The 27,720-nt window shown below is 37.0% G+C and overlaps 1 protein-coding gene across 1 annotated transcript in view; it reads left to right on the plus strand.

Annotated features, from left to right (window-relative positions):
- Positions 1-27,720, plus strand: part of LOC150075263 (PHD finger protein 14-like) — a 313,155-nt gene that overhangs the window by 135,444 nt on the left and 149,991 nt on the right. Inside the window, exons 10-11 of the mRNA XM_090388420.1 lie at positions 8,737-8,779; positions 26,525-26,668. Of these exons, the coding sequence (XP_090244546.1) occupies positions 8,737-8,779; positions 26,525-26,668 (187 nt within the window). The remainder of the gene's footprint in view (positions 1-8,736; positions 8,780-26,524; positions 26,669-27,720) is intronic.

The raw sequence follows: 27,720 nt of genomic DNA on the forward strand, positions 1-27,720 counted from the left end.
TCCATCTACTCACAGGAGAGGATCCTCCTCAGTGCCCACACTGTTTAACTCAATTATCAGTGAAACATATTCTAATTGATTGCCCACAGTATCAACAAGAAAGAACATCCGTCCTGTCTTCCCTGAGAAATCTGCGAGAACCAATGACCCTAAATCATATTATTGGTGAAGAAGCAAATATCAATGAATTTTTCTCTTTCCTGAAAAAAATTGGACTATATCATAAATTCTGAAAGACCACTTTAACAAAAATCATGTTATTATAACAAAAATTTGTTTTTAACAGTTTCCTATGAATAGGCACATTATAGCCCCAGCAGCTTATGCGCCATTAAACCTCCATAACACACACACACACACACACACACACACACACACACACACACACACACACACACACACACACACACACACACACACACACACACTTAATTATCAGTGTTAAATTTTATTACAAAATAAATTTCAATAAAACATACATATTTACAATATTGTCATCATAATACATCCACCTCCATTTTATATGAACACAGAATTTAAAAAAAATATAATTATAAAGATAATAAATTATTTTCTAAATTATTATTCAAATGAAAATTTATAGCAATTATTTAACATTTTCTCTGTGTTAATTAGAAATAATAATACAAGGATAATTAGAAAAACTGTACTATTGTAAAAAATAATTTAATACGAGTTAACTAATGAGTTGAAGATTTGATGCTTTGGTGGTTGAGTTGTTTATCAAAAAAGATGTCTCGGCTGAAACCACTTCGATTGCACATTTTTAATCAGCTAAACTGGTTTCAGCCGAAACATCTTTTTTGATAATTAACTAATGAGATTTTTGGGTTTGATTTTTATTAGATAACAACTGGATATTAGGCTCCATCTTAGTTGTACGCAACTTGAGTTGGTCTTCTAAATGAATATCAGATATCTGAGTCCTTAAATGACTTTTAATTTGTGTAAGGTATGAAAAAGTTGATTCGCAACAATACGTAGTTGCTAAGCAAGACAGCAGTCGATGAGCATGTTGACGTAAATGTGGGTATTCAACTGCATTTTTCCATATTTCAATAGGATCTTTTTTTGTATCATAAAAAGTCTTTATCATATTATCTCCTCCTAATTCAATTAATTCCATCTGTAGTTCCGTGGGTGCCGTCAGGATATCAACTAAATGTGGCTCATGTGCCAATTTCATTTCTAAAGTATGTTCTTCGAAATCATAAAATCTATCATTGTATTCTTCAATTAGCATGTCCAATATGGTTATGTAGTCTTTGAAAGTGTCACATACAACATATTTCTGCTCCTTTAACATATTTTTTAAATGAGGGAAATGTTCCCCAGATATTTCTGATTTAGAGAAAAGAGTTTGTAAAAAATTAATTTTTTTCGAAATACCTGAATTTTTTGCCACATGTCATATATATATGTCTTGTTTTTCCCTGCAAATAAACATTTAATTCATTTTGCTTTTCCATAATATCACACAAAAACGCAGCATTTCTACAAAATTCTTCATCTAATAAATCACAATCTTGTTGTTCCTTGTAAAATTTTTTAATTTGTTCTCGCAAAACCAAAACTTTTACTAAAATTTGTCCTTTTGATAACCAGCGCACTTTACAATAATATGGCAAGTCGACATTATATGTCTCCTCATCCAATATAAGCGTGCTTCGAAATTGGCGATGTCTTAAAGCATTTTCTCGAATAAAGTTAACAGTTGCAATAATTTTGTCCAAAGTATTGCTCAATGTGGAGGATTTAGCACAAAGGTTTTGTTGGTGTAATATACAGTGGAACGAAATTAACTTTTCTAAATTGGGCTTTTCTTTTTTTAACAGTGAAACGAATTCTTCTCGCTTTCCTCTCATAGAAGGTGCCCTGTCCATGCATACACTCACTAGGTTACCAAGGTTTAGTCCTCTCTCAAGACACATTTCTTTAAAGTTGTTAAAAATATCAATTCCACGAGTCCTTCCAGTGAGCGTACCCAAAGCCAGTAGTTCCTCGTAACAGTGAAAATCTTCAGTTGTAGCACGAATAAAATATAATATTTGAGCAGAGTCATTTCTATCAGTGGTTTCATCTAATGTTATTGAAAAATATACATCTTTAGAATGAATTATTACCTGAAGTTGTTCTCCTACATTCTGAGCTAATTCATGTTGTCTATTAATTATAGTTTTTCTTGAGAGTGGTAATTGTTTGTATTTGTCAACTTTTTCCGGATCTAAACATCCTACTGCTTCAACAATACATTCTTTTATCATTTCGATGTCACTAAATGGTTTGCCTTTTTTTTCCCAAGTACATGCACTATTTTGTATGTAACATCGGTTGCAGAAGTTCCTTGCATAATAAAAGCACCAAAAGCCTTTTCCTGGTGCTGTTTTTCTTCATTTTTTGAAGTGCAGATTTACGAGCTTCTTCTAATTTTACATATTTATGGTCCTTGCGAGATATTTGCATTGTATTTTTTTAATGTTGTTAGTGCTGTATTACATAAACAAACCATTTTGTCTTTCACAGAAATAAGAAAATACTGCATCTCCCAATCTTTTTTAAATGTTCTGTTTTTTTCATTCAACTTCCTTTTAACTTTTTACATGATGGGCAATCTAAAAATGAAGCAATTGTGAAATCAAACATAAGAAATTACAGGATTACAAAATTCAAGACAAGAATACATACAGTTGTCAAAATATTCACAGTTACAAATATGCACATAAAAGCAACAGATAAAAAATCATGATGTCACAATTCAAATTTTAAAATAAAAAACTATTTTCGGCAAATTATTAACTCTGTTAAAATATATTTTTTTATTTTAACAAACTTAACAGAGGATTAGAATTTTTCTTTTATTAAATAGCCTTCGTTTTTTATCATTTGTGGTACATAAAAACAATTTTTAAATAAATAGAAAAAGTTAAACATGATATTTTTTACTTTTTAGATAAAAAAAGTTTGTATTTTTCTTTTTTAATTATCTGAATAATGTTTCTATATTTGGAAAAAAATATATAAAGCTTTTTATTATTAAAACGTTTTGAATGTTTAATTTTAAAAAATATTAGTTTAAAAGTAGTAGGATTATTTAATGATTTTATTTCATCTTTGTGTGACAAAGGCCGCACATAAGATCTTAGAAGGCCGCGGGTTGCCCACCCCTGCTATAGTCCCACATTAACGTACCATCTGTGTGGTATAACATTCAGGGTAGTGGAAAATGTAAGAGACCTGGAGAGTAATTGTGTCAGATATGAAATCCTCTATGCATTGCAGTCAGACTGCCACGACAGCTCATGGGGTTTGTCAGTGATATACAAGAACTTTGCTAGCAGGGATAAGGAGGTGATGCAATGGTTAGGCTACATCTTGAGTACTGTATTCAGGTCTGGAGGATTTAATTTAGGAAGGCTATAGATCTTTTGGAATAGATGCAGAGAAGAGCAATGAGATTAGTGAAGGGATTTGTGTCAGATATGAAATCCTCTATGCATTGCAGTCAGACTGCCACGACAGCTCATGGGGGTTTGTCAGTGATATACAAGAACTTTGCTAGCAGGGATAAGGAGGTGATGCAATGGTTAGGCTACATCTTGAGTACTGTATTCAGGTCTGGAGGATTTAATTTAGGAAGGCTATAGATCTTTTGGAATAGATGCAGAGAAAAAGAGCAATGAGATTAGTGAAGGGAAGAAAAGGGTGGTCTTACCAAGAAAGGTTTCAGTTCTGCATATTACAATGTTTGGTGACTGGGCGCCTGAGAGGTGATCTGATTGAGGTGTTAAAGCACTGAATAGATTGAGCAAGCTCAGTGCTGATAGAATTCTTCCTCTTGCTCTGACTACACACATGAGGTGGGGTGGGGGAGCTGGAAGGTCATCTACCCACCACTTGCTGGCTGGAAGTTTGCCTTCAGCCAGCAAGTGGTGGATAGTTTGAATAAATTCAAGGAAGAACCAGATAAATTATTGGAAGGGATGGACAAGTGATGTTGAAAGCATTTTTTTTTTTTCTCTCTCTCTCTCTCATTTCTCTTGACTAACACTTTATAAGCTTTCTTTCTTGTATCATTTGCCACTGTTAATACTAAGTCAGAGTGGGCCAAGTTAGGAGAATGGGTGGAGTGTGGAACTATTGCCATTTTGATCTTGACTGAAAACTGCTGAACCAAAAAACCATGTAGTCTGGTGCATCGTTGTGATGCAGAAGACAATCCTGAGAGTGCCATTTGTCTGGTCCTTTTCTCGTGACATCCTCCCTCGAATGTCTTAAGATTCCATTGTAGAAATGGTGATTTACAATTTGGCATGGTGGAGGGAACTCCAGATGAACAATTCCCTCTTTGAAGAAAACAATCAGCATGCTCTTGACGTTTGATCTGAACTGCCTTGCTCTTTTTATATGTGGAGATGATAGTTTCTTCCACAAGGAGGACTGCTGCTCTCTTTCTGGATCATAATTGTAAACCCACTTTCATTTTCTGTTATGACCTTGGAAAGAAAGTTTTTGTTCTTTTTGGCCTGTTCTTGCAAGTCCCTGCACACATAAAGCCACTATTTCTGTTTGTCACTAGCAAACTGGGCACAAATTTTGCAATATTCTGCCGTAATTTTAAAATTTTAGTTAAAATCATTGCCATGCATCATACAATGTTTGTTGTTGTTTGTTTGTTTGGTTTTTAGGAGCATTAGCAACTAAGGCCATATTGCTCCAGGATATGCAGTGGTCATTCCCTGACCTTTCTGCATCCTCCGTATTTGGTGGTGGTATCATACAATAAACTCAAAATGTCACAAATATTGTTAATCACACGCCGCCTGTGCTCTTGGATTATTTGATGCACTTTTTAACGTTTTCATCAGTCGTACTTGATGATGGATAACCTGATCGCTCAATATTGAACTAAAGTTTGGCCACCTTGGAAACAGGTATATATTTGAAAAGTTCATGTTCTACCTGTAGCATCATCACCAAACATCTATTTTACATTTTGTAAGTCTCTGAACTTGTTTTCCCAATTTTATGATGAAATTTTATTCAAATTTGTTGTTCCTTTATGTCTGCCATCGCGGCGCCTCTGTAGCCAGGTGGGAAGGAGCAACAGTGCGTAGCACACGCTTCTTGATTAGACCAGGGTTCGAGCCCGTCACCACCAAATATGGAGGATGCGGAAAGGTCAGGGAATGACCACCGCAAATCCCGGAGCAATATGGCCTTAGTTGCTAATGCTCCTAAAAACCAAAACAACAACAACATGTCTGCCATCTTACTTATCTACAAAGTCACAAAACACACTTACAAACCAATTACACAAAAGTATAACATCCTATTGAAGCAAAACATTAACACACAATGAATTAGTTCAGTAGTATCTAATGGCACTCTGCTATGCTACATGTGGCTAGCACTCCACATGGGCAGTCCAGAACTTTTGGTTTGCATGTCACACAGATCTGGAAACTTCATTTTAAGAAGCATGTAGATCCCCTGAAATTGGTGCCAAGAAGAGCTACAAGATTATTAAAGGACACAAAAGTGTACTTTTACTATGAAAGGTTTCAGTTCTTCAAATTACAGCACTGGGAAACCAGAAACCTGCAAGAAGACCTGATAGAGGTGTTTAAGGTTTTAAATGGATTGAGTAAACTAAATGCTGATTACATCTCTACTCTTTCTCAAACACACTTAAGGGGCATGAACTTAAATTGAAAAAGTATGGTTGCAGGATTGATTATGTGAAAATTTGCTTCAGCCGGTGTGACTGACTCTTGGAACAAACTCCCATATGATATGTGGAAGTGAGTAGTATGAATAAATTTAAGGAAGATTTAGAGTAGCCCTGTTCTTCTGCTACAGTGAAGAAACTTATAAGAGTATATTCCAAATGTTGAATGCACTCAAGTAGAAGGAATATCACTGTTCATTATGTGGTAATTTTAAGTTAACAGAACAGAATGTGTTTACTTGGATTGCAGGGTGAATTTCTTTCTTCTGCTTTGTGGAATAGTTGAGCAAGAGAACAGCACTACATTGTTAAGGATTGTTTGGTGTGAGGAGAGCTAAGAAAAAATTTTGTTAAGGCTTTGATGTAAAATGCTGATTTTAAATATTTATAAGAAAATTTTACAAAATTGAGTGATGCCAAACTGAAAGAAGGAATCTGTTGGATTGCAAATTGGAAAACAATTGCATAATAGCAGTTTTGAACAAAAACTAACTCTCATTCAGTTACTTCATGCTAGTTTTTTAAACCCTTAATTCTTGGATTCTTGGGTTATAAAAAAAGAAAACTGATAAATGATTTGTGGAACAACCATTTCAAAACCAAAATTTTTTGTTGTTTGCTGGTTGCTTCTTAAAACCTTTTGCATTTGCATCTGGATATTTTTTCTTGATAACTTTGCTGCTGTGTTAATGATAAACAAGAAAAGTTCCACTGGGATATAAGTATAATATAACAGCTGTCATGGAAGTTGGGATTCTATCATAATGGGTAACTATTATTATTTTTTCAAAGACAGCGTGAAACTATGTAAAAGAGGAGAAAAACTTATTTATTTTATTGAAATTTTGGTCTCTCTATATTCACATAATGTAAGAATATGACATTTTATTAATGTTGCTTAAAAAGAATATGATATTTTATTCACTGTTCCATTAATAAGTTTCTGAACAGTATGAATACTACCTGGATGCATATGGCCAAACATTAGAGTAAGAGCGCCTCCGTAGCCAGGTGGGAAGGAGCAGCAGTGCATAGCACACGCTTCTTGATTAGACCGGGGTTCGAGCCCGTCACCATCAAATACGGAGAATGCGGAAAGGTCAGGGAATGACCACCGCATATCCCGGAGCAATATGGCCTTAGTTGCTAATGCTCCTAAAAACCAAATAACAAACAAACAAACATTAGAGTAAGAGTATTTTCAAAGATAAAAATTTTATAGTGTGTGTGAACTAGTCATTACTGTTTTTTTTTCATGCTGTAATATCTTCTACGTTTATATATACACTAAGTGATCACTGAATTATAACTGCCTACACAATACATAACAGCTGCTATTCACCTAGGCATTGACATCTATTTGATGTCTGTAGGGATCTGCAGCCATGGTGCCCGGAAGATTTTCTACAGTGTCGGAATAGATGATGGTGGCATGTCTATACTTCTCACTTCCTCTCCCCAAACATCCCACTGGTATTCAATTGGATTGAGGTCAGGCAAATTTGAGGCCAATTAAGATTGGTGATATCTTCACTGTGTTCCTCGAACCACTCATGCACAGTGCGGAATCAATAGCACACTGCATTATTGTCTTGGAAGATCCTGTTTCTGGCTGGGAAAAAAATGCAACGTAGCACGGTGCACATGGTCTCCTAAGAGCTGCTGGTAGACTTCACCAGTGAAACATTGGTCCATATGCACCAGGGGTCCTAGTTCTTGCCAGCAAAACGTGCCCCATATTAATCAACCACTGCCAGCTGCCCGGATAGTGGCCACCATGCACAATGGAGCCTTGGACCCATCCAACCAGCTCACTCATTTCCAGTGCTTCAATGTCCAACCAGTGTGTTGTTGACACTACAGCAATCACTGTCGATGATGATCAGTGGTGAGGAGAAGTATTATATTGTGATGTCATCTACCACACATTGACCTACTGTTGAGCCCGTACAGTGCATTGTACCTTTTGCTCGCCGTGAACATCCACTTTGCGTAATCCTTTACAGTTCTTTCAGTGGGAGATGGTTTGACCTGTTCCGCACCATTCTTTGTACATCATAACCACAGTGGGTCACAAGAAACAGACAAGACATGCCATTTCCGATATGGAGGCACCCAACACACGAGTTCCCACAGTCTTGTCCTTTTAAAATTCCATGATATCTTTACTATGTTCTGTAACTTTGACTTGCACGACCAATGCAAATTACCACTGCTCTAGCATACAGAGCTGTTCAGCCTTTTATACTGTGAGCTATGCAGCATAGTCCATTATGAATGAAGTGAATGCTGAGTGTATATATATTATATGATTTAGTTGCATCAACTTCTGCTCTGAATTCCAGAAAATCTCTTCAATTTTAGCTTTTGTAAATAGTCTTGACCCTTATGGAAAAATTGCCCCTTCTTTCTACTTATTTTCAAAACTAGCATCTAGCATAGATATAAAAGCAGCCATTATTACTTGTAAATACAATTAATAGATGGCACAATGTCCTTAATAGAGTTTCAGGATAATCTGTATCAAATATATATATATATATATATATATACAGATTATCCTGAATATATAAACTTCAAAATGTTTATATAATAAGTACTATGCAGAGCCCACATGGGGAAATTCTATATATACATGTTTTGCATTTCAAAAAGTTAAGGAGTACAAATAAAAGTAATCTCCTTTAAACAACATTATTATTTTAAATCGCATAGTAAATGAATTTATAGTCGCATATCTTACATAAAAATAAAAGATAAAGAAACTGTGCATAGTACATTTTGCTCATCATTTTCGTGATCTTTGTAGTAGTTTAGTTTTTCCTTGAAGTAAAAAAAAAGTAAAATTCTTTGTGTAGTTATTATTGTTACATTGCATTCAGTCATGTTAGATGAAAGAAATATCTGTCTTTACCTTTTCATTTTGCATTGTTTAATTACCAATTGTTCTTGAAAGAAATTTAATCCATCTTGTTATTAATTGCTAGTGCACAGCGAGAGGGACTACTTTCAGAAGCATCGACTGAAGAGGTAAAATATTTTTATTTCTTCCTTTATGTAAAAATCTTTCAAATTCATTAAATGTCCTGCAGTTGCATCAACATTTTACAGCGGAACCCAGAACTACCTTTTAATGATCCTGTATGTCACATAATTTAAACAAAATAAAATAAATAAAAAAAGTTTACCATTTTTAAATTTGCAATTCTGAAAAAAATAAAATTCTTAAATTTGCTTTTCTCACAAATATAAGCATTCTCTTCTTTACGTGAAAATAAATATCCCACGTAATAATATTTGTAATGGCAAATGATGCACAAATGCAAACTTAATGAAGATCAGCCAAAATCAAAATCCTGCATCACCTGTCTATCCCACCAAATAATTAGCATAAGTAAAGGCACATGATACAAGAAAGCAAGCTTATATAGCTTGAGGCCTCCAGACCTTTATGCAGTACTCAAAGTATGGTCTGACCATTGCCTTATACACGGGGACAATCACCTCCTTATCCCTGCTAGCAAAATTCCTATATATCATTGACAAGACACCATCAGCTACCCTTGCAGACCTTCTGCACTGCTCAGAAAACTTCATATCTGACTGCATAATTACCCCAGGTCCTTTTCATTCTCTACTATCCTGAGTGTAGTACCACCCAGTTCGTATATTACTCTTGAGTTTGCTACCCATATGTGGTACTTTACGTTTGTCAATGTTAAACTTCAGTTGCCACCTCTCAGCCCATCTTCGCAACTTTTATAGATCCTGTTGCAGTAGTGTACTATCATTACTGTCATTAACAACCCTGCCAACCTTCATATTGTCTGCAAACTTAAACTTTAACCAGGACATACCTTCATCAATATCCTTTATAAATACATAAAACAACAATGGGCCCAACACTGAACCCTGGGGGACCCCATTAATAACATTAGTCCATGAAGAGCAGTGTCCATTGATTACCACCCTCTGTCGTCTCCCACTCAACCATCCCTTTATCCATTGTAGCAACTTACCCTTAATGCCATACCTCTCCAATTTGTACAGCAGTTTTTCATGTGCAACAGTATCAAAAGCTTTCCTAAAATCCAAGTATATGATATCAAAATTATTTTTTGCATCCAGTTCCTTTGTGATGACATCATAGTATCCAATCAAATTTGTCACACAAGACTTCCCCTTAACAAACCCATGCTGTGTCTGAACTATAACTGCAATCTTTTCTAGATGATCTTGCATTGCTTCTTTAACCAGTGACTCTATTATTTTCCTTGGAATAGAAGTTAAATTAACGGGTTTGTAATTACTCATGTCACCCTTTGATCCCTCTTTGTGAATTGGGGATACATTTACACATCTCCAGTCTGTGGAGACCTTCCCTGAATCCAAGTTAGCTTTCATAATTATGGCTAAGGGTTTGCTTACTTCCTTTACTGCTTTCTTTAATATAACTGGATAGATCCCATCCACCCCAAATGCCTTCCTTATGTTTAACTTCAACAGTTTCTCCTCCACTTTGCTCTCAGTTATTACAAAATCATTTAACTCTCTGTTAGTGTGATGAGCTTCTGGCCTCCACTTTACTTCAGACAATTCCTCATGTGTGAATGTCGATGCAAAATACTCAATCAGTTTTTCAGCTACTTCAGCCAGCCGGTTGATCAACAATTGAACTGTCGATGTCAAATGGACTAATCTGATTCATCCCCTTCCTTATAGAGTTTACATAAGTAAAGAACTCTTTGCTGTTTGCCTGACATCCTTTGTGACTTGATTACAGACTATCTTATACCTACCATAGGCATCTGTGTCTCCTGATAATTTATGTGTCCCATGCATTTGTTTTCTCAGCCATGAGTCTCATTAGTTCATCTGACATCCATTTAGGCCTAAACCTTGAACATTGTCTTAGTTGGTATGAAAAGCCTAGTAGCTTTCAAGATTAAATCCTTGAATGTAGATTCTTAATGCATGAAAAATCACTGCTGATAATCAGATCAAGAGTATTGCTCCTTCTGGTTGCCTCTCAAACATGCTGCTGTAGAAAACTCATCCAATAAATCCACAAAAGTCTTGCTGGTGTGTGAGTGACCAACCCACAATTTCCAATCTATATCTCGTAAGTTAAAATCCCCCATTATAAGATATCTGATTTAATGGCCCACTCTGTTACTCTGTACAGTTGTTTGTTGTACTCATCGAAGTCATTAGGCCTGTAACACAATCCTACTTTCAATTTGGTTTTCTCAGTGCTTATGTCACACCAAACTGACTCAACACTGTTCACCCATGTCAACTGGATGCACTTCTTTACATTTTATGTGTTTCTTAACTAACAGCATCACCTCTCCTTCCCCCTCTATCCTTTCTTTACACATTGTACTCCACAAATTCCAATTCTGCATTCCTTATCTCTGTGTGACATGTCTCTCTTATCCCAACAACATCAGCCTTTGACGTCTACCCCTACACCTCAAATTCATCAAATTTATTTACTATGCTCCTAGCATTGGTGCACATGCAAGTATACATGCACCTGTTCTTACTCTTAGTTACCCTAACACCCATGTATTTACTTGTTCCATGATGACTCCCAGCAGTCCTTGAAATCCCCAGTATCTCGCTTTCCAGGATGCTGCTCATTCCAATACAAGCAGTGCAAGAATCACTTTCACCTCTACCTGTGGCCACTGTTAATGTAATAGTTCATGAATCTCCTCCCAAGCTAGCAGTTTTCCAACCCACCTAACACTGCCTCAATAGCATCAGCAAAATTATGGATAGGATTTCCAGTCAATGGAAGAAGGTAATTAATATGCAAGAGGAAAAGAGGGGAGAAAGAACTAAACCTTGGAGAACACCAGCATTAGTGACGAAGTTAGAAGACAGAAAGCCATCTACTGTCAACTGCAATGACTAGTCAGAGAGAAAACTGGATACCCAATTACAAAAAACAGTTGGCAAACCATAAGATGCAAGCTTATATAGAAGACCTTTATGCCAGACATGATCAAAGCCTTTTAAATGTCAAGAGCAACTGCTTGAGTTTACCAACCTTTTTTCCATTGAATATGTCCACTGAAGGAAAACATATTCCAGTATATCACTAGTGTATTGACACTAATGAAATCCATACTGGCAATAATTGATCAGATGGAAGTTTTCTAGATAGTTTAGAAATTTGCAGTTGATGGATTTCTCCATTACTTTAGAAAGTGTAGAAGTAAGTACAATGGGACTATAATTAGATGGGAGAGATTTGTCACCCTTTTTACAAACTGGCTGGATATGAGCAAATTTCCAAACAGAATGGAAAACACTAGTGGAATAAGAATGTTTAAAAAGTTGACTCAGAACAGTAGTAAGCTCAGGAGCACAGGTTTTTAGAACAAATGGAGAAATACCATCAGAAGGTGACGCTTTTTTGGCCACAAGACTGTTCAAAATTCTTCTGACATGCTTTTTAGTGAAGACCAGAGGAGGCATTAAATGGAGTATACTGGGAATGGTGGGAGATGGTTTACCAAAATCATCAATACAGGAGTTAGGAGAAAAGTAGTAAGCCAGCAGGTCAGCTTTATCTTTACCTGAGGTGGTAATATAACCATTGGGTTTTAACATACTTGGGAACAGAGATGGGCCAAAGTTATGGCCAATAGCATTGGCAAGAGACTAGCATGCTCAACTACTGTTTGGAGAAAGAAACAAGTTTTCTACATTTAGCCTGTTCAAAATGCATTTTGGACTGATTAATAATGCTTTACAGTTGTTACGAGCTTTGGTGTAGGCAGAAATGAACTTGGAGATTTGGATGCAAGCCAATTGAAGTATGCAACATTCTTATCTTGAACAGCCTTAGCACATTTATTGGAAAACCAAAGTTTAAATAAAGGATGAAATTTTTAGATGGATTGTGGAATAAAGGATTTTATCCCTACAAGAATAATTTCACTGGCACAATCTGAGCAAACATTGTCATCAGAAAATTTAAAACCATAATCCAACCAAGGTAAAGAGAAAAGAAATTTCACATATCATCACATTTTGCATTTTTGTAATGCCAAACAATGTGATGTTGAGAATGGCCACAAGAGAGACCTTCCTTTGGAGAAGGGACTATCACTGAATTGTGATATGAGGTTCCTAGAAGACTACTCACCTCCACCGTGTACTTATAAGGGTTGTTTGTCAGAAGAAAGAACAAGATAGTAACAGATGAATTTGACTGAATGGGATAGAGAGATTTTATGCCATAGAAGATTGAAAAGAGGAGATTCCATGTTTGATGAGTATGAAAAATTCATCAGAATTTGATGAATTTTTCATGGCATCATTCTGATGATAAAACAGTGATCTCTTGCCACAATTTCCCAAACTTTTGCAACTGTTCTCATTTTGAGAGGTTCACAGGCACCCACTCCTTGGTTCATCGTGAACATTCTCATATCCATCTTTGAACTGCTTATACCATTAAAACACGTTCATAACTTGACATTTATCACCATAAACAGATTTTCCCATTTTTTTAAACAAAAATTCATATTCATTCATTGCTCCATTGCAAAATTGTGACATGGCACATTAATGATACTGATGAAACTGGTTGTTTCTTACATCCTCTCAGACTACTGGACAATCTCTGTCCCACCATCTGTTGGAGGAAGTTTGAATTTCAATATACCACTTCTGCAGTATGTTGTTTTCTAACTCATCATACTTGACCGCAACAGCACCAGTCCAGGAACTTTATTGCAATACCTCTTATCTTCACAGATAACTCCAACAGTCGAGAACTACATTATCCACCAACCAAATAGAAATAACACTGCTGTGTATGGCAGTGCGGCCATTCTTATGAACTCAAAAATTCACACAAAATAAAGTTCCACTGCAGACATCATTAGAAGTCATTGCATTGCCTGTCTCCTTAGGACTTATGTTAACAATAGTTTCACTCTACCTCTTGCCAAACAAAGAATATACTTATAATGGCCTGGAAGAACTTCATATACAAATCGTCCTCCCTTTTGTTTTTTGGGGACTTTAATGCACACCAGCATACATACAGACAAGGAAAACTTCTTGAATCACTGTTTGCAAACATAATCTAACATTACTGAATACTGCAGTGCTGATACGCTGATACTTACATTCATTCCTCCACCGGAACAACTGCTATAGACCTGGCGACAATCTGCTGTCCAGAGTTGATCAGCAGATATGTTTTCACATATCTGCTGGATATGTGAAATGGAAATTTTCCGAGCCCAGTTGGAATTTATTTGCTTCAATCATCTCATTTGATGGTCAGATCATCAAATACCAACCCACTGATGATGATGCAGCCCAAACACATTATGATACAAATTGTGGCTGCTGGAATCAGTGCCATACCCAAAATCCATACCGTTCCTTTTAAACATGTTAATTAGTGTTGGCATGGTGTATGTTGACTTGCCAAAAAAGAGAAAAACAGTGCATGGAACCTGTTTCATAAGCATCCGACAACTGAAAATCGTATGAATTTTAAAAAAACTTAAAGCAAAGGTGTGATTTGTAAGGTAAAAAAGACTAAAAAAAGATTCTTGATTTCAGTTTGCCTCTATTGTAACAAAGAATACAGACAGCAGAGTAATCTGGGACAAAACAAAAAACTGAATGGTAGCTTTCCACCAGCATCCTCTCTAATACTGATATGGAATGGGAAAGCTTTATCTGCAGTAGAAATAGCCAATCACTGGCAGAAAATTTTGCATAAATCTTATATATATCTGCATATCACTCATCTTTTCAGCATCATAAAATAATGGCTGAGCAATGCAAATTAAATTTCAACCCAAGACTATCACTTCCGTATAATCAGTTCTTTAGAGTGTTGTAGCTATTAGATGCTCTAAACAAATCAACAAATGAGACATTAGGTGAAACACCTAGACAGAAAGGTCTAAAACTCTCTATTGCTTTTTCTGAATCGCAGCTTCTCTGAAAGATGCTATCCCAGCTCACGATGTCATTCAACAGTGCTAGCTTTTCCCGAACCTGGAAAAGATCAGATGAATTCACATAACTACAGACCAATATCCTTTACCCCAATCTGGTTCCACAAGACAGCCATGGCCATAAATAAAAGAATTCTTGATTCAATCCAGAGATCAATCCTTCTAACAATAACCCGCGCATGCAGGACTGTCAGTACGCATGCGCTACAGGTGCTGGCGGGGGTTCTCCCGCTGGACCTGGAGATTGTCAGGTGTGGCTTGTCATACTACCTATCTAAAGGGATGCCCGTCACATTCATGGGGTACACCATCGAACCTAGAAATGACAGAAAGACAGAAAAGACCCGATTATTGGGGCATCTAAAACAAGAATGGCAAACCCGCTGGACAAACAGCACCAAAGGAGAAGTGACAAGGAAATTTCTTCCGGACATACACAAAGTGTACCCTAAATCACCGCCTTGGCTCCACCCAGGACTGCACTCCACTTACCTCCTGACGGGTCACGGACCTTTTAATGAAAAACTTGCAGCCTTTCGGCTTGTGGAGGACCCACATTGTCCATGCGGGGAACGCGAGAGCTGGCAACATTTGATGCACCAATGTCCACTGTACGACGACCTATGTGGATTCCTAATCACCCGACTAACTTACTTACCTCAGGACCGGGAACACCATCTCCTGGACAGCTTCGATGAATATAGTGCGCTCGCCAAATTTGCACAAGACTTATTTGCAAGAAGGAGAACACAAATTGCAATCAATAATGCATGCCGTTAGCCCAGGGCTCCCTGCAAATGAGCATCCAAACTGAACCAGACTATGGCCGTTATGGTGGGACCTCACTCTCTCTCCTAGGATTGAACATCCATCGTAAATGATAGACGATCCGACGCCATATATGCGGACTCCTACTAGACAGTGATCTCTCTCTCTCTCTCTGGATGGGACTCTTTCTCCCATCTGCGATGCAATGACTGGACTACATGACCACAGCAACTCTGCTGCAGCACGTCGCCTGGCGTTCTGAACCTTTTCTCAGTTCACTTTTAAAACCCCATCCCTAGGCAGGGAAGGGGAAGAGATAGGCCTCTGTCTCATCCCCTCCCCTGCCCCCCTTTTCTCTCTGGTGGGGCTTGCTCCACTGACACTGCTGGGATCGCCTTCTCTTTCGTTCCCATACTTCTACCTGTTCCCCCCAATCTTCAGTCTTCCCCCACTGTGAATGTCCCAACTGCAAGCTGCTAAACTTCAATGTGAAAAATTAACCTAACCTTCATTTAAAACCTATCTCGGCCTTACCTAAACCTCTGGTGTCTATCCCCCTCCCCTTTTTTTTCCTTTTTTTTTTTTTTTTTTACATAGGCCCTAGCCACTGAAATCTCAGGAAATTAGGTGGCAGGGCCTGCCAGAGTAAATAATTGTAATACTGGTGTACCTGGTCTGCCTCCACGGGGCCAGGTGTGGGCAACGTTGGGCCTCAGTAGGGGTCCAGCGGCTAAATGACCAGATGAACAACGGTACACGACAGTACACATGTACAAAATCCATACACTTTTAAATCTCTGGCCTCAACAGTGTTCTGTTTCACATGACAATGTATACTACGCTGAGATGGGGGAAAACCCCTGGTGCCGTTTGACACGAATACACTTTACACTTTACTTTACTTTATCCTTTACCCCAGCTGCTTGGGCAAGACATTAGAAAAGATGATCCCAATAGACTGTTTTGGTGACTGGAATCACATTCAATCGTAATACAATTTTGATATCATCAGCAAGTTTCAGTAGGTTGAAAAATAGCCCACGAGGAGGAGGAGAAAGACCCATCTCCCAACCCAGTTAGATGCTGCTATTATTGTTCTGGGGGATGCAATGCAGGCCTAATTTTGCAACCTGCTACTACTGGCTGTTACTTTATTTAATACATCATTGATTGTAAACAGGAATTTCTCCTAATTTTTTTAAACTACACACACTGTCCAGTTAAAACATTATGACCACCTACCTAATAGTGGGTACATCCCCTCTTGCCACCAGAACTGCTACCACATGGCAAGTCATGGATTCTGTAAGGCCTCTGTTGAGGGAGGTATGTTCTACCATGTCGCTAGGATGCAACCTATAGATCTGTGGCAGCCTGTGGTGAAGGAGCCACATAATCCTGGGATATTCTGTGGGATTCACATTCAGCAAATTTGATGCCCAAGGTAGCACCTGGAAGTCACTTTCGTGTTCAGCGAACTACCCTCAAACAATACTGGCAGCACTGCAGGGTGCATTGTCTTGTTGGAACACACCTGTTCGATCCAGGAAGACAGCCAGCATGAAAGGGTGTACGTGATCAGCCACGATGGGTAGGTAGGTTTTAGCATTCAGAAAGTGGGTCTAGGGGTGTGAGTGCTCCAAGAGATTCCCAGGAAGACATCTCCTGCACCAAAACCCTGCTACCACCTGCCTGTTTCTTTTGGACCAGGACATCAGAATGATTCCTCTTCACAGTTTGTTATCATGCTTTACAGCTACCAACGCAGAGCGTAGCAAGAAATGTCATTCACGAGAAAGAGCAACTTTTTTTCCAGTTGTCAAGCGATGCTGTTCAGGTGCAAACTTTAGGTGTTGTTGGCGATGGATGGCCATAAGCATGAGTTCCTTGACTAGTCATCTGCTCTGAAAGGCCCATACAGAGGAGGGTTTGTTCAATTGCAGCCTTGGAAACACCGCTGGTCATCCCCTAGTTAAGGTCCATAGTCAGCCGTCCCACCATTTTCCATCTATCAGCTCACACAAGGCATAGTCTGTGTTCACCACAACCATCGGTGAGGTGTGGGTGCCCACCACTAGTGCAGTGAATGCTGCTGTGTCCACTATCCTTTCACTCTTGGGTCTTAGCTACAGAACTCCTTGAACAGCCCACAAGATTCACAGTTTCTGCAATACTGCCACCTCAACTGGTACCCAAGAATCATTCCGTTTTTTGAAGTCCATAAAATCACATCCCTTGGCATAAAGTTACAACCTCACCTATGTCTTCATTCAAATCTTACACATGTTTTCAAAGCTTCTTTGAAAACATGTGTAAGATTTGAATTTGAATTTTGCCCGATGTTTTCAAAGCTTCTTTGAAAACTCAGCCACGCTCTCTTCACTTCCCCTGGTAGCAGCAAGTGACGCAAGACTTGTTTTTTGTATATATTTTTTAGTTTTTCTATAACACCTTGATCCATTGGCTGCAGCAGGGCTGTAACATTTGGTGATAAAAACCTCACAATGAAGTTCTCATCAATTGAATTCAGTTTTACAAGAGGAGAGTGGGATGGCGCATTATCAATAATAAACAAAACTTGACCAGCTTTACCCTCATTTTCTCGGTGCCTCTCTACACTTAGAATAAAATCTTGACTAAACCAATCGGGAAAAAAAAAAAAAAAAGCAGCATGTGTACCCTATATGCACGAAAGATGTTTTATTTTATGTGAAAACATCCTTGGCTTGAATGAGGATAAAGGGGTTTAGTATGAAAAGAATCCAGACATGTTTAACATTTTAAGGTATTTATTTTATTTATTTATTTATTTTTTTTTTGGCAGTTTCATCAACTCGAGGTTGCAATACATGTTCAATAGGTAATTTACTTACGATGGGTTTGTGAGAGCTAAAATATGATACATACACTTGAGATTATAGAGTGTAATTGTCTTTGAAACACAGCATCAGTTATAGTTCCTTGATTAGTAGTCGATACAGATCTAGAAGTATTTAACATTAGTCCAAATTTAATTTCTAAAAAATCGGTCAAAGACTTGGATTGAGTATCTGCAAAATTAACATTGAAATCTTCACTAAGTATCTTGGTATTTGGTCACATTTTTTGTGAGAAAATTGTTGTAGCAGTTCAGCTCCTTCAGTTGCATAAGGAAGTAAAATGAAATGGTTGAATTCAATGATGTTCAATCTTTCAGTTAGGTCAAATGTAAATGACTACCGACAATATTGTTTGACCATCAGGAAGAAGGCATTCAGCTGCACAAATGTCTCCAACAGGTCTAACACTCACGGATTTTCCAATAATTTGCCCGATAAATCACTTCCACGTGAGACGCAACAACACGAGTACGATTTTTTCTGTCTTATGATAAACTGCTGCACCGCAAGCTTGTTGATTTTCTCATTTGAATTGAACAACACAATTGAAGTTAGGTATGCTTCTTTTTTGTTATTTAGCCACGTTTCAGAAAGTAGAAGTAAATTGGATTGTTGTATAACTGCATCAGTGAGATCGGCACTGTGAGCATATAAACTTTGATGATTTAATGTTAGAATGGAAAGACCTTGTCATTTATTGATGTACTCGTAGAAAGTATCTTGCATGGTAAGTAGAGGATTACTCTACAACCTGGTCATTTAGCTTGAAGTACAAAAGTGGATATAGCGTTTCTCAGTCCGTGATACAATTTCTTTTTTTTTTTTTTTTTGCCGCACATAATCCTCACTTTCTACACCTCTGCACCCTAGAAATATGTCTTGAACAATCGACGTAACGGTATACACAGACGAATATAACACAGAATTGTTATAATCGGTCACAGATTTATTTTTCAAATATAAACAAACACCGTCAGAACACAAATTGTCCGTTTCTTCTTTTGCTCACAAATCTTAACTCAATAAGTTTCTGTTCGTCGTCAGTTAACTGAACACCCTTTCTGATTTTAGTCAGCACTCTTGAGAATTCTGAATTCGAATGTCTCATGGAATTCGCAATATTGTAACCAACACCAAAGATTGGGACGCGTTGCTTAATCTGTTGATAAATAGGCATTGCTCGTGCGGGGGGCAGCTGTCGCAAATCACCAATTAAAAAAATGTCTAATCCACCAAAATTATGATCTACACAGCCTGTAATTTGTTGCAGGTGAACATCTATCTGAGATAAAAGTTCCGCTCCAGTCATACTAACTTCATCAATAATTAAAACATATTTGAAAAGATTGCGATATTGTTGAGCAACTTCATGAGACAGGTAAATTCTTCGATATCAAAATTTTCAATGCGGTGTGCATGGTAGTACCATTAATAGCTACAGCAGCTTTTCCAGTAGAAGCACAAGTTATATAAGCATTACAGAAATTATCAGTGTTAATAAAACGAGTATAAACTTCCATCAATAATCGAATCACGAACGACTTGCCACAGCCAGCAGGGCCAGTAAGGAATATTTGGATAGGTTGACAATTAGGTTGAAGTAAAGTATAAATGACATGCAATAAAATTCCTTCCTGTTTTAAATTAACTTTTCGCATTAAATCCCAAAACTGATTGTTTAGCATTAAATTTTCTCGTTTCTTTGCTATTGCACAAAGCTGATTTAGAGTTGCTAGTCGAAGATCAGTATTCATTTCACTGTCTGAGTGTTCGTAAAAATCTTTAAATGGATCAGCATCTTTTTATATCACTGACGGCTGTATCGGCTTCTATGACAGTATATCTAAATCAGATTCTTTAATTTTTACAACTAAAATAACTTGTTCCTGTTCATCATACAAAGTGAGAAATATCATTTCACAAAGTATTTCCTCTTCTTCACTTCAAAAAGGTAAATGAAGAGTAACCATTTGGGTCGTTGGCCATATCATAGTTTCGATATTGACGTCTTCTTGAGGTGCATTTTTTTTTATTGTTATTTGTTATTTTTTTTTAGGAGCATTAGCAACTAAGGCCATATTGCTCCATGGATATGCGGTGGTTATTCCCTGACCTTTCCGCATTCTCTGTATTTGGTAGTCACGGGCTCGAACCCCAGTCTAATCAAGAAGCGTGTGCTATGCACTGCCGCTCCTGCCCACCTGGCTACAGAGGCGCCTCTTGAGGTGCAAGTATAATTGGCAATGAAGTCAGCTAAAGTAACATTTTCTAGTTCTGGAGGTCTTTTCTTGTATTTATGAAAACAAATTCGCTTTCCAAATGTCGGTAGAATTGTCACCCATGTTTTCTCATTCCATTTCTTCGATTTTCTATTATGCTTTCGCTTGACAGGATATAGCAGGTATATAAGTTACAATAACTGAACTCTTGGACATCGGTTGACAAAGCAAATAAGTAGCAGCCTCTTGACTGGTAATTTCAACAGAGTTGAGCATGTCAATGCTTAATTTTCTCATAATTTCAACGATGTGAAACTCAGGATACTTGTTCATAATTTCAATAATTTTATGTTGTAAATTGCTAATCCCTCAATTGGTCATATTTACATATTTGACAACATAAGCAGCACAAGAATATTCTTCCATGATGAATTGAATGTCCATGTTAGACTTTAAAATGCTAAACACAAAAGGATTGAAGGTTTGCCGTTTTTGATGAGGTTCTCGTTTCAGAAAGACTTTTGGCCAGTAATACCAGCTTTGAAGTAAATCAATATAATATGATTCCGAATGAATGCGATTTTCTTTAAAGAAGTGATTGATGCTAGTATATTCGTTGTCCTCTTGATTCTTCCACACTTTCTTGTATTCAGCATTATATTTGACTCGTCGAGTGTCTGCTTTTGGCATGGGAATTAAAATCATTGTAGATCGTGATGGCATAAATGGAGCTTAAAAATGACAAACTTGTTTGTCAGTAGCTTAGATCCTTTTGTGACAGGTAAAAGTATGTTTATGAGTTTGGCGTTTGATATTACCAGAGGCTTTTGCTGTAGAACCGAACATGAGTTGCTTTTATCATAGCTATCATTGCATTCGTACTGTTTCCCATAGGCTCTTTAGGAGCATTATTAAGCCACAAAAGTAGCTTAATAGCCATTATTGAGTCACAAAATGTGAGCAAATGGACTGCCACAATGCTGAAATCTGTTTAAAATAGTTGACAACATAATGTTATTGAAATGGACTGAAACGCTTAGAATGAAGTAAAGTCAAAATACATTCCATAACTTTATTAAAATGATTTGCAAACATTAGTGCATCTTCATTAACTCGTCAGGGATATCCAAACCATTGTGTTTTGATTTGTTTAAGATTTTTTTGCAATTTAGGCCAACCAATTTTGTTTGCATTCAAAGTTAATAAAAATGTAGGTTTAACCCAATTGTCTGATCATCACAAACAGGTCTCTTTTATGTTGTGTCCAGTAATAAGTTGGATTACGAATAGATTTCAAAAACGCTAAATTGTTTTCAACGCAATTATTGACGTATTCTCGAGAAATTGGTTCGTTCTTTGGTGAGTTTAGTGTCTTTTCCGATATATTTAAAAACAGCTGTTAGCAAATCTTGAGTTCTTAGTCTCATTATTTTCATATCCATATAAAGAAGATAAGGTGTCACTCCATGCTGATCTGAACGACAGAGTTCACTCAATGCCATCATAAATGGTGTAACTTAACAGCGGCAATCCCGAAGGCAGAATGCGCTGGTCCAACAGGAACTAGTAGTTGTTGATGACTCTATTGTCAGGGAAACTGGGAACATGCTATGTAAAAAGGATAGGTGGAACAGGACCCGGGTATGTCTGCCAGAGGCAAAGGTTGATGTTGTAGAGCAGATATCATCTTTTAAGGGCACAAAGGGTGATATTGTTGTACACGTTGGCACTAATGATATTAAGAGTAGGAGACCGGCAGAATTACTTAACAAGTACAGGTCACTGTTGAAAAAAAGCCGTGAATTAGGGTTGAATTTGAAAGTGTCTGCAATTCTGCCCAGACACGATAGGAGGGAGTATATGATGAGAGCCTTGTCGATCAATTCGGCCCTGGAAAGATTGTGCAAGGCTCAAGGGGTAGAATTTTTTTCAGCTTGGTCTGTACTTGTTAACAGGAGAGACTGCTTCTACAGGGATGGGGTACACTTAAATACGAAGGGTGCAAGAATATTTGCTGATGCTATCGAGGCAGTGTTAGGTGGGTCAGAAAACTGCTAGCTTGGGGGGATACAAGGACTAATAGATTAACAGTAGCCACTGGCAGAGGTGAAAGTGATTCTTGCACTGCTTCTATTGGAATGAGCAGCAGCCTAGAAAACAAGATGCAGGGTATTTCAGAGACTGCTGGGAGTCATTGCAGTACAAGTAAACACATGGGTTGTGTTAGGGTAGCTAAGAATAGGAACAGGTGCATGTACACCAGTGCTAGGAGTTTGGTAAATAAATTTGATGAATTTGAGGTATTGCTCAGAACATAAAAGGCAGATATTGTTGGGATATCAGAGACGTGGTGTCACAGATATAAGGAATGCAGAACTGGAATTTGGGGAGTACAATGTGTACAGGAAGGATAGACAAAATAGGAAGGAAGGAGGGCTTATACTGTTAGTTCAGAAACACACAAAATCCAAGGAAGTGAAGCCAGTCTACATTGCTGGACAGTGTAGTGTCGAGTCAGTTTGGTGTGACATAAGCATTGGGAGATCAAAATTGAGAGTAGAAAATTGTGTTATAGACCTAATGACTCTGATGAGTATAATAAGGAACTGTATAGGGGACTAGAATGGGCCAGTAAATCAGAGAGTCTTATAATGGGGGATTTTAATTTCCCAAACATTAACTGGAATTTGTGGGTTGGTCAGTCCCACACTAGCAAGGCTTTTGTGCATTTATTGGATAATTGTTTGTTTTCTGCATTAGCACGTTCGGGAGGCAACTAGAGGAAGTAATATTCTTGATCTGATTATCAGTAGTGATTCTTTAGTAGTGATTTTTTTTTTTTTTTTTTTGGCTGATGCTTCATAAGCTTTCTTTCTTGCATCGTATGCCTCTACTAATGCTAATGCTAACTTTTATATTACCTGTAAACTCTCAATACTGACCAAGTTGGTGCCTTCATAGCCAGGTGGGAAAGAGCAGCAATGCATAGCACACGCTTCTTGATTAGACTGGGGTTCGGGCCCGTCACCACCAAATATGGAAAATGTGGAAAGGTCAGGGAATGACCACCGCATATTCCCGGAGCAATATGGCCTTAGTTGCTAATGCTCCTAAAAACCAAATAACAACAACTGACTAAAAACCAAATAATAACTGACTTCTTATTCAGCAACTGAATAAGAAGCCTCCTGTGACCACACAGGGGGCTTCTTTGGTGGCTTTGACACTTATTCTTGCGTATGTTTCTCAATTTCGCTCAGCTTTAGTTTTAGCCATTTCAAACTCTTATAGGTTAACTGAAATTAGATTTAGTATTTTTTACAATTCAGTAGTTAGCAAAGTCCATTTTGTAGACTGGTATGACGTCATAACCAAACACTACTGCAAGAAGTGATTGTTTGTTGAAATGATTGTATTATTGTTGCGTTCTTGAATCAAAACTTTAAATTTTTTAAACGGTTTAATCGAAACTTACTTACTTATGCTACCTAGACTGTTGATTTTGATCAAAATCTTGAGAAGCAGATTATTAAAGCCTGCATATTTTTCATTCTCTATGTTTTTGAACTTGTTCCTTTTCAACACGAGAGGCTTCTTCGGTGGCTTTGAAGATTTTATGCTTGCATAATATACTACCCACTGCTTACTCTACTGAATCAACATTAGTGACAGAGTTGGCATTATTTGTGAAGTGACATCATTTCTGTATCTTAGTATGAACTTACTCTACTGAATCAACTACTTTCTCTAACAAGTCAACATTAGTGACTGAGTCAGCATCATTAGCACCATTTAGAAAGTGACATCAATTGCGTCATTTTTGTAAGAAAATTTCGTTTTCAATCAGTTTTGCTCTAGTGCCACCATAGATGTTTTCACATCAAAAATGTTGGAATTCATCAAGCATTTTTTGTGTGCTTTATATCATACTGGTATGCACTTTACACCTTTAAAGCATCTTGGATTTCCCAATCACAAACAATGGCAAAACATGCTGTCCACTTTCATTTGCACACACACCATTTGGTTTTTTTTTTTTTTAAGGAGCATTAGCAACTAAGGCCATATTGCTCCGGGATATGCGGTGGTCATTCCCTGACCTTTCCGCATCCTCTGTATTTGGTGGTGACGGGCTCGAACCCCAGTCTAATCAAGAAGCGTGTGCTACGCACTGCTGCTGCTTCCCACCTGGCTACGGAGGTGCCGCACACACCATAACTAACACGCTGTTTGTTAGCTTTGAAACCAGGAGCAACCATTTGGCATCGCGATGCAAGTGATTTATGAGGGAGTGACTTCCAATTAAGACCAGTTTCATCTGCATTGTAAATGTCATCCTTGGAAAACCTTCTTCCTCTGCCATTTTCAGAAAAGACTCTTTAAAAGCTTCTGCTCCTGGGACATTACCTGATAAAGCTTCTTCTCGAATTTCAGGCTCCCTTCTTATACCCTGGCAAAATTTGAAATTTTTCATCCATTCAATACTGGCTTTAATATTTTTTAACATCCAGTACTGGCTTGAATGTTTTTAACTCAGATGGGCTTTTAAACTTTTGATTCCATTGTAACGCTTTCTCTCATAACAGAGGTCCAGAAATAGGTTCATCTTGACTTCTCCTTTGTAGAAACCATAAAACAGCATCTTTTATCACTATCATTTTTCATAGTTTTTCTTTTTTAGAGCCATCTTCATTAACTTGGAAGCAAGCTAAAAATTTTTAATATTTTCTGCTCTTTGTGTCAGATATGGTTGCTTTATCAACATTAAAAATCTTAGCAAGAGATACATCAGTTTTGCTCTTTTCCAGTCTGTGAATAATTGTTATCTTGTCTTCTATTGACAACATTTTGCAGTTTCTTTTGCCTGTAGATGCCATTATCAGCACAAAGGAGCAGCAGTATTAAAATTAAAAAGCAGAATGACATAGTATTTCACTTTGAAAAGCCACAAACAAAAACTCGAACATTGAGTGATTAGAAACAAAATACCTGCAGTAACCTCACACTGCAATGGCTCGCAGCAGACTAAGTGAAAGCAAATCGCCCACCACCGCCATGCTCACAGTGGACAACGGTACAACAGACAACAACGCATCAAGGTGCTGGGTCCACACAGTAGCTAAAGCCAACATTTGGTTTTTAACTTCTTTAATGACAAATTAAGGCTATTTCTATGCTATTCTGCATATATCTTTGAATAAATAATCAAAAACAAATGCATTAAGCAGCAGAAGTATTATTTCAGCATAACAGCCAGTGCACTAAAAGTAGATACTCTAATTTTGGGGGGGGGTTCAGATAATCGATGTTCTACATATTTCCTAAATCTTTACAATGAATAACTTTCCTAATTATGTTCTCATTAAAAGCTGAGATAACCTTCGTGTTAATTTATTCATTGAAATTGTAATATGTTCTAATGCTGCTCTTACGTTTTAATTATTAGCATAAGAAGTTGACTTACATTTTTATAAAAATGGAATGAATAGAACCTATGTCCTGCCAGTATCCTTACTTTGTATTCCAGAAAAAAGATACTACAAAGTAGTACTTTTTTTTCTGGAATACAAAGTAAGGATGCTGGCCGGACATAAGTCTTTTAATTTTAGTTAATTTCTTCTTTAAAATTCAAGGGGAAAAAAATCATTTCCTATTTTAAAATCATTTAAAATGCTTTAATTTAATTGAAACTTCATATTCAGAGCATCCATTGCTGACCTAGCAATACTAATAAATATTGATAATTCAACAAACATTTAGCTAATATAATAGGAAAGATCTTCTTACCTTAGTTCTCAATATTTACATTAGATTTGAACTAATGGGTAATATACAGAGATATTGCTGTATTCTAATTGCATTTGTTTTTTATTATTTATTATTTTTTTTTTTACATTTATTTGCCAGGATATTGCAGACCCCTTTTTTGCATACTGTAAACTACATGCTGATAAGAATATCTTAAGAAGTAAAAGGCGTAACTGGTTGGCTCTTCAATCTCAGACCAAAGAAAAGAAATCAGATGATAAAGATATTTCATCCGAAGAAAAGGTAATAAAATTTTTAAACTGTTTGTGAATAGTTAAGTTTTTGGCGAAAACTGACAATTTGAATTTCCTTGACATGCTTTTCTTGATAATTGATTTAAATTTTTAAAAAATAATTTTAAAAAATGGCTGATTTAACCCCTTTTAGGGTGAAATATTAAGAATTCATAACACCATTTGGAGCACAGAAATTCTATTTGAAAAATGATAATTAACATATAGAGATTCATTGGAAATATCTGTTCATCTATGTCATTGGCTTCATATGTAAATGAAGCTTCTTGGAGTTCTAATGCTAGAGAAGAAATATCTAAATATGCACCATATGCTACATACAGGGTGTCCCAAAAAGAATGGTTGGGTTTTGATAGCCAATAATTGGGAAACTGATAAAAGGAGTAAAGAAATGAAAATTTATTTTAAACAGTAAGTCAAATAGTTTGTAACAAACCTAGAAAATTTCTATAATCATACCATTTATGGCTCTGCACACGTCCAGTCTATATTCTACTTTGTTCCATACAAACTGCAGCATATCTCTTGGTACCTGATCAGTGGCTTCTTAGATTCCTCATGTCAAATGGTCCAAGTTGTGAATGCTTTCCATGTAAACATAATTCTTTGCAAAGCCCCAAAAGAAAAAAATCAAGATGTGTCAAATCAGGGTTCCTAGCTTCCTAACTATTGAACTTCCCCTGCCAATCCACCTTCCAGGAAATGTTCATTAAGAACATCCATAACAATTGCTGAGAAGTGTGGTGGCACCCTATCTTGCTGGAAAATTATGTTGTTTGTTTTTTGAGGCGATTTATTTCTAATTGAAGGAAAATAAAAGTTTCTAGCATATCCAGGTAAATTTCTCCATTAATTATGTTTTCCACAAATAAAAATGGCCTGAAGATATGATCATACATTAATTTGCACCAAATATTTATATTGGGGCTATCACAGATATGTTCTTTAACCACATGAGGATTTTCTGCTCCCAATATCCAGCAGTTATGATGATTTACATATCCACTGACATGAAACATGGCTTCATCGCTGAATATGATG

Source organism: Mastigoproctus giganteus, chromosome 14 (assembly GCF_048544385.1).
Source record: "Mastigoproctus giganteus isolate SK-2022 chromosome 14, ASM4854438v1, whole genome shotgun sequence".
Classification (NCBI taxonomy): domain Eukaryota; kingdom Metazoa; phylum Arthropoda; class Arachnida; order Uropygi; family Thelyphonidae; genus Mastigoproctus; species Mastigoproctus giganteus.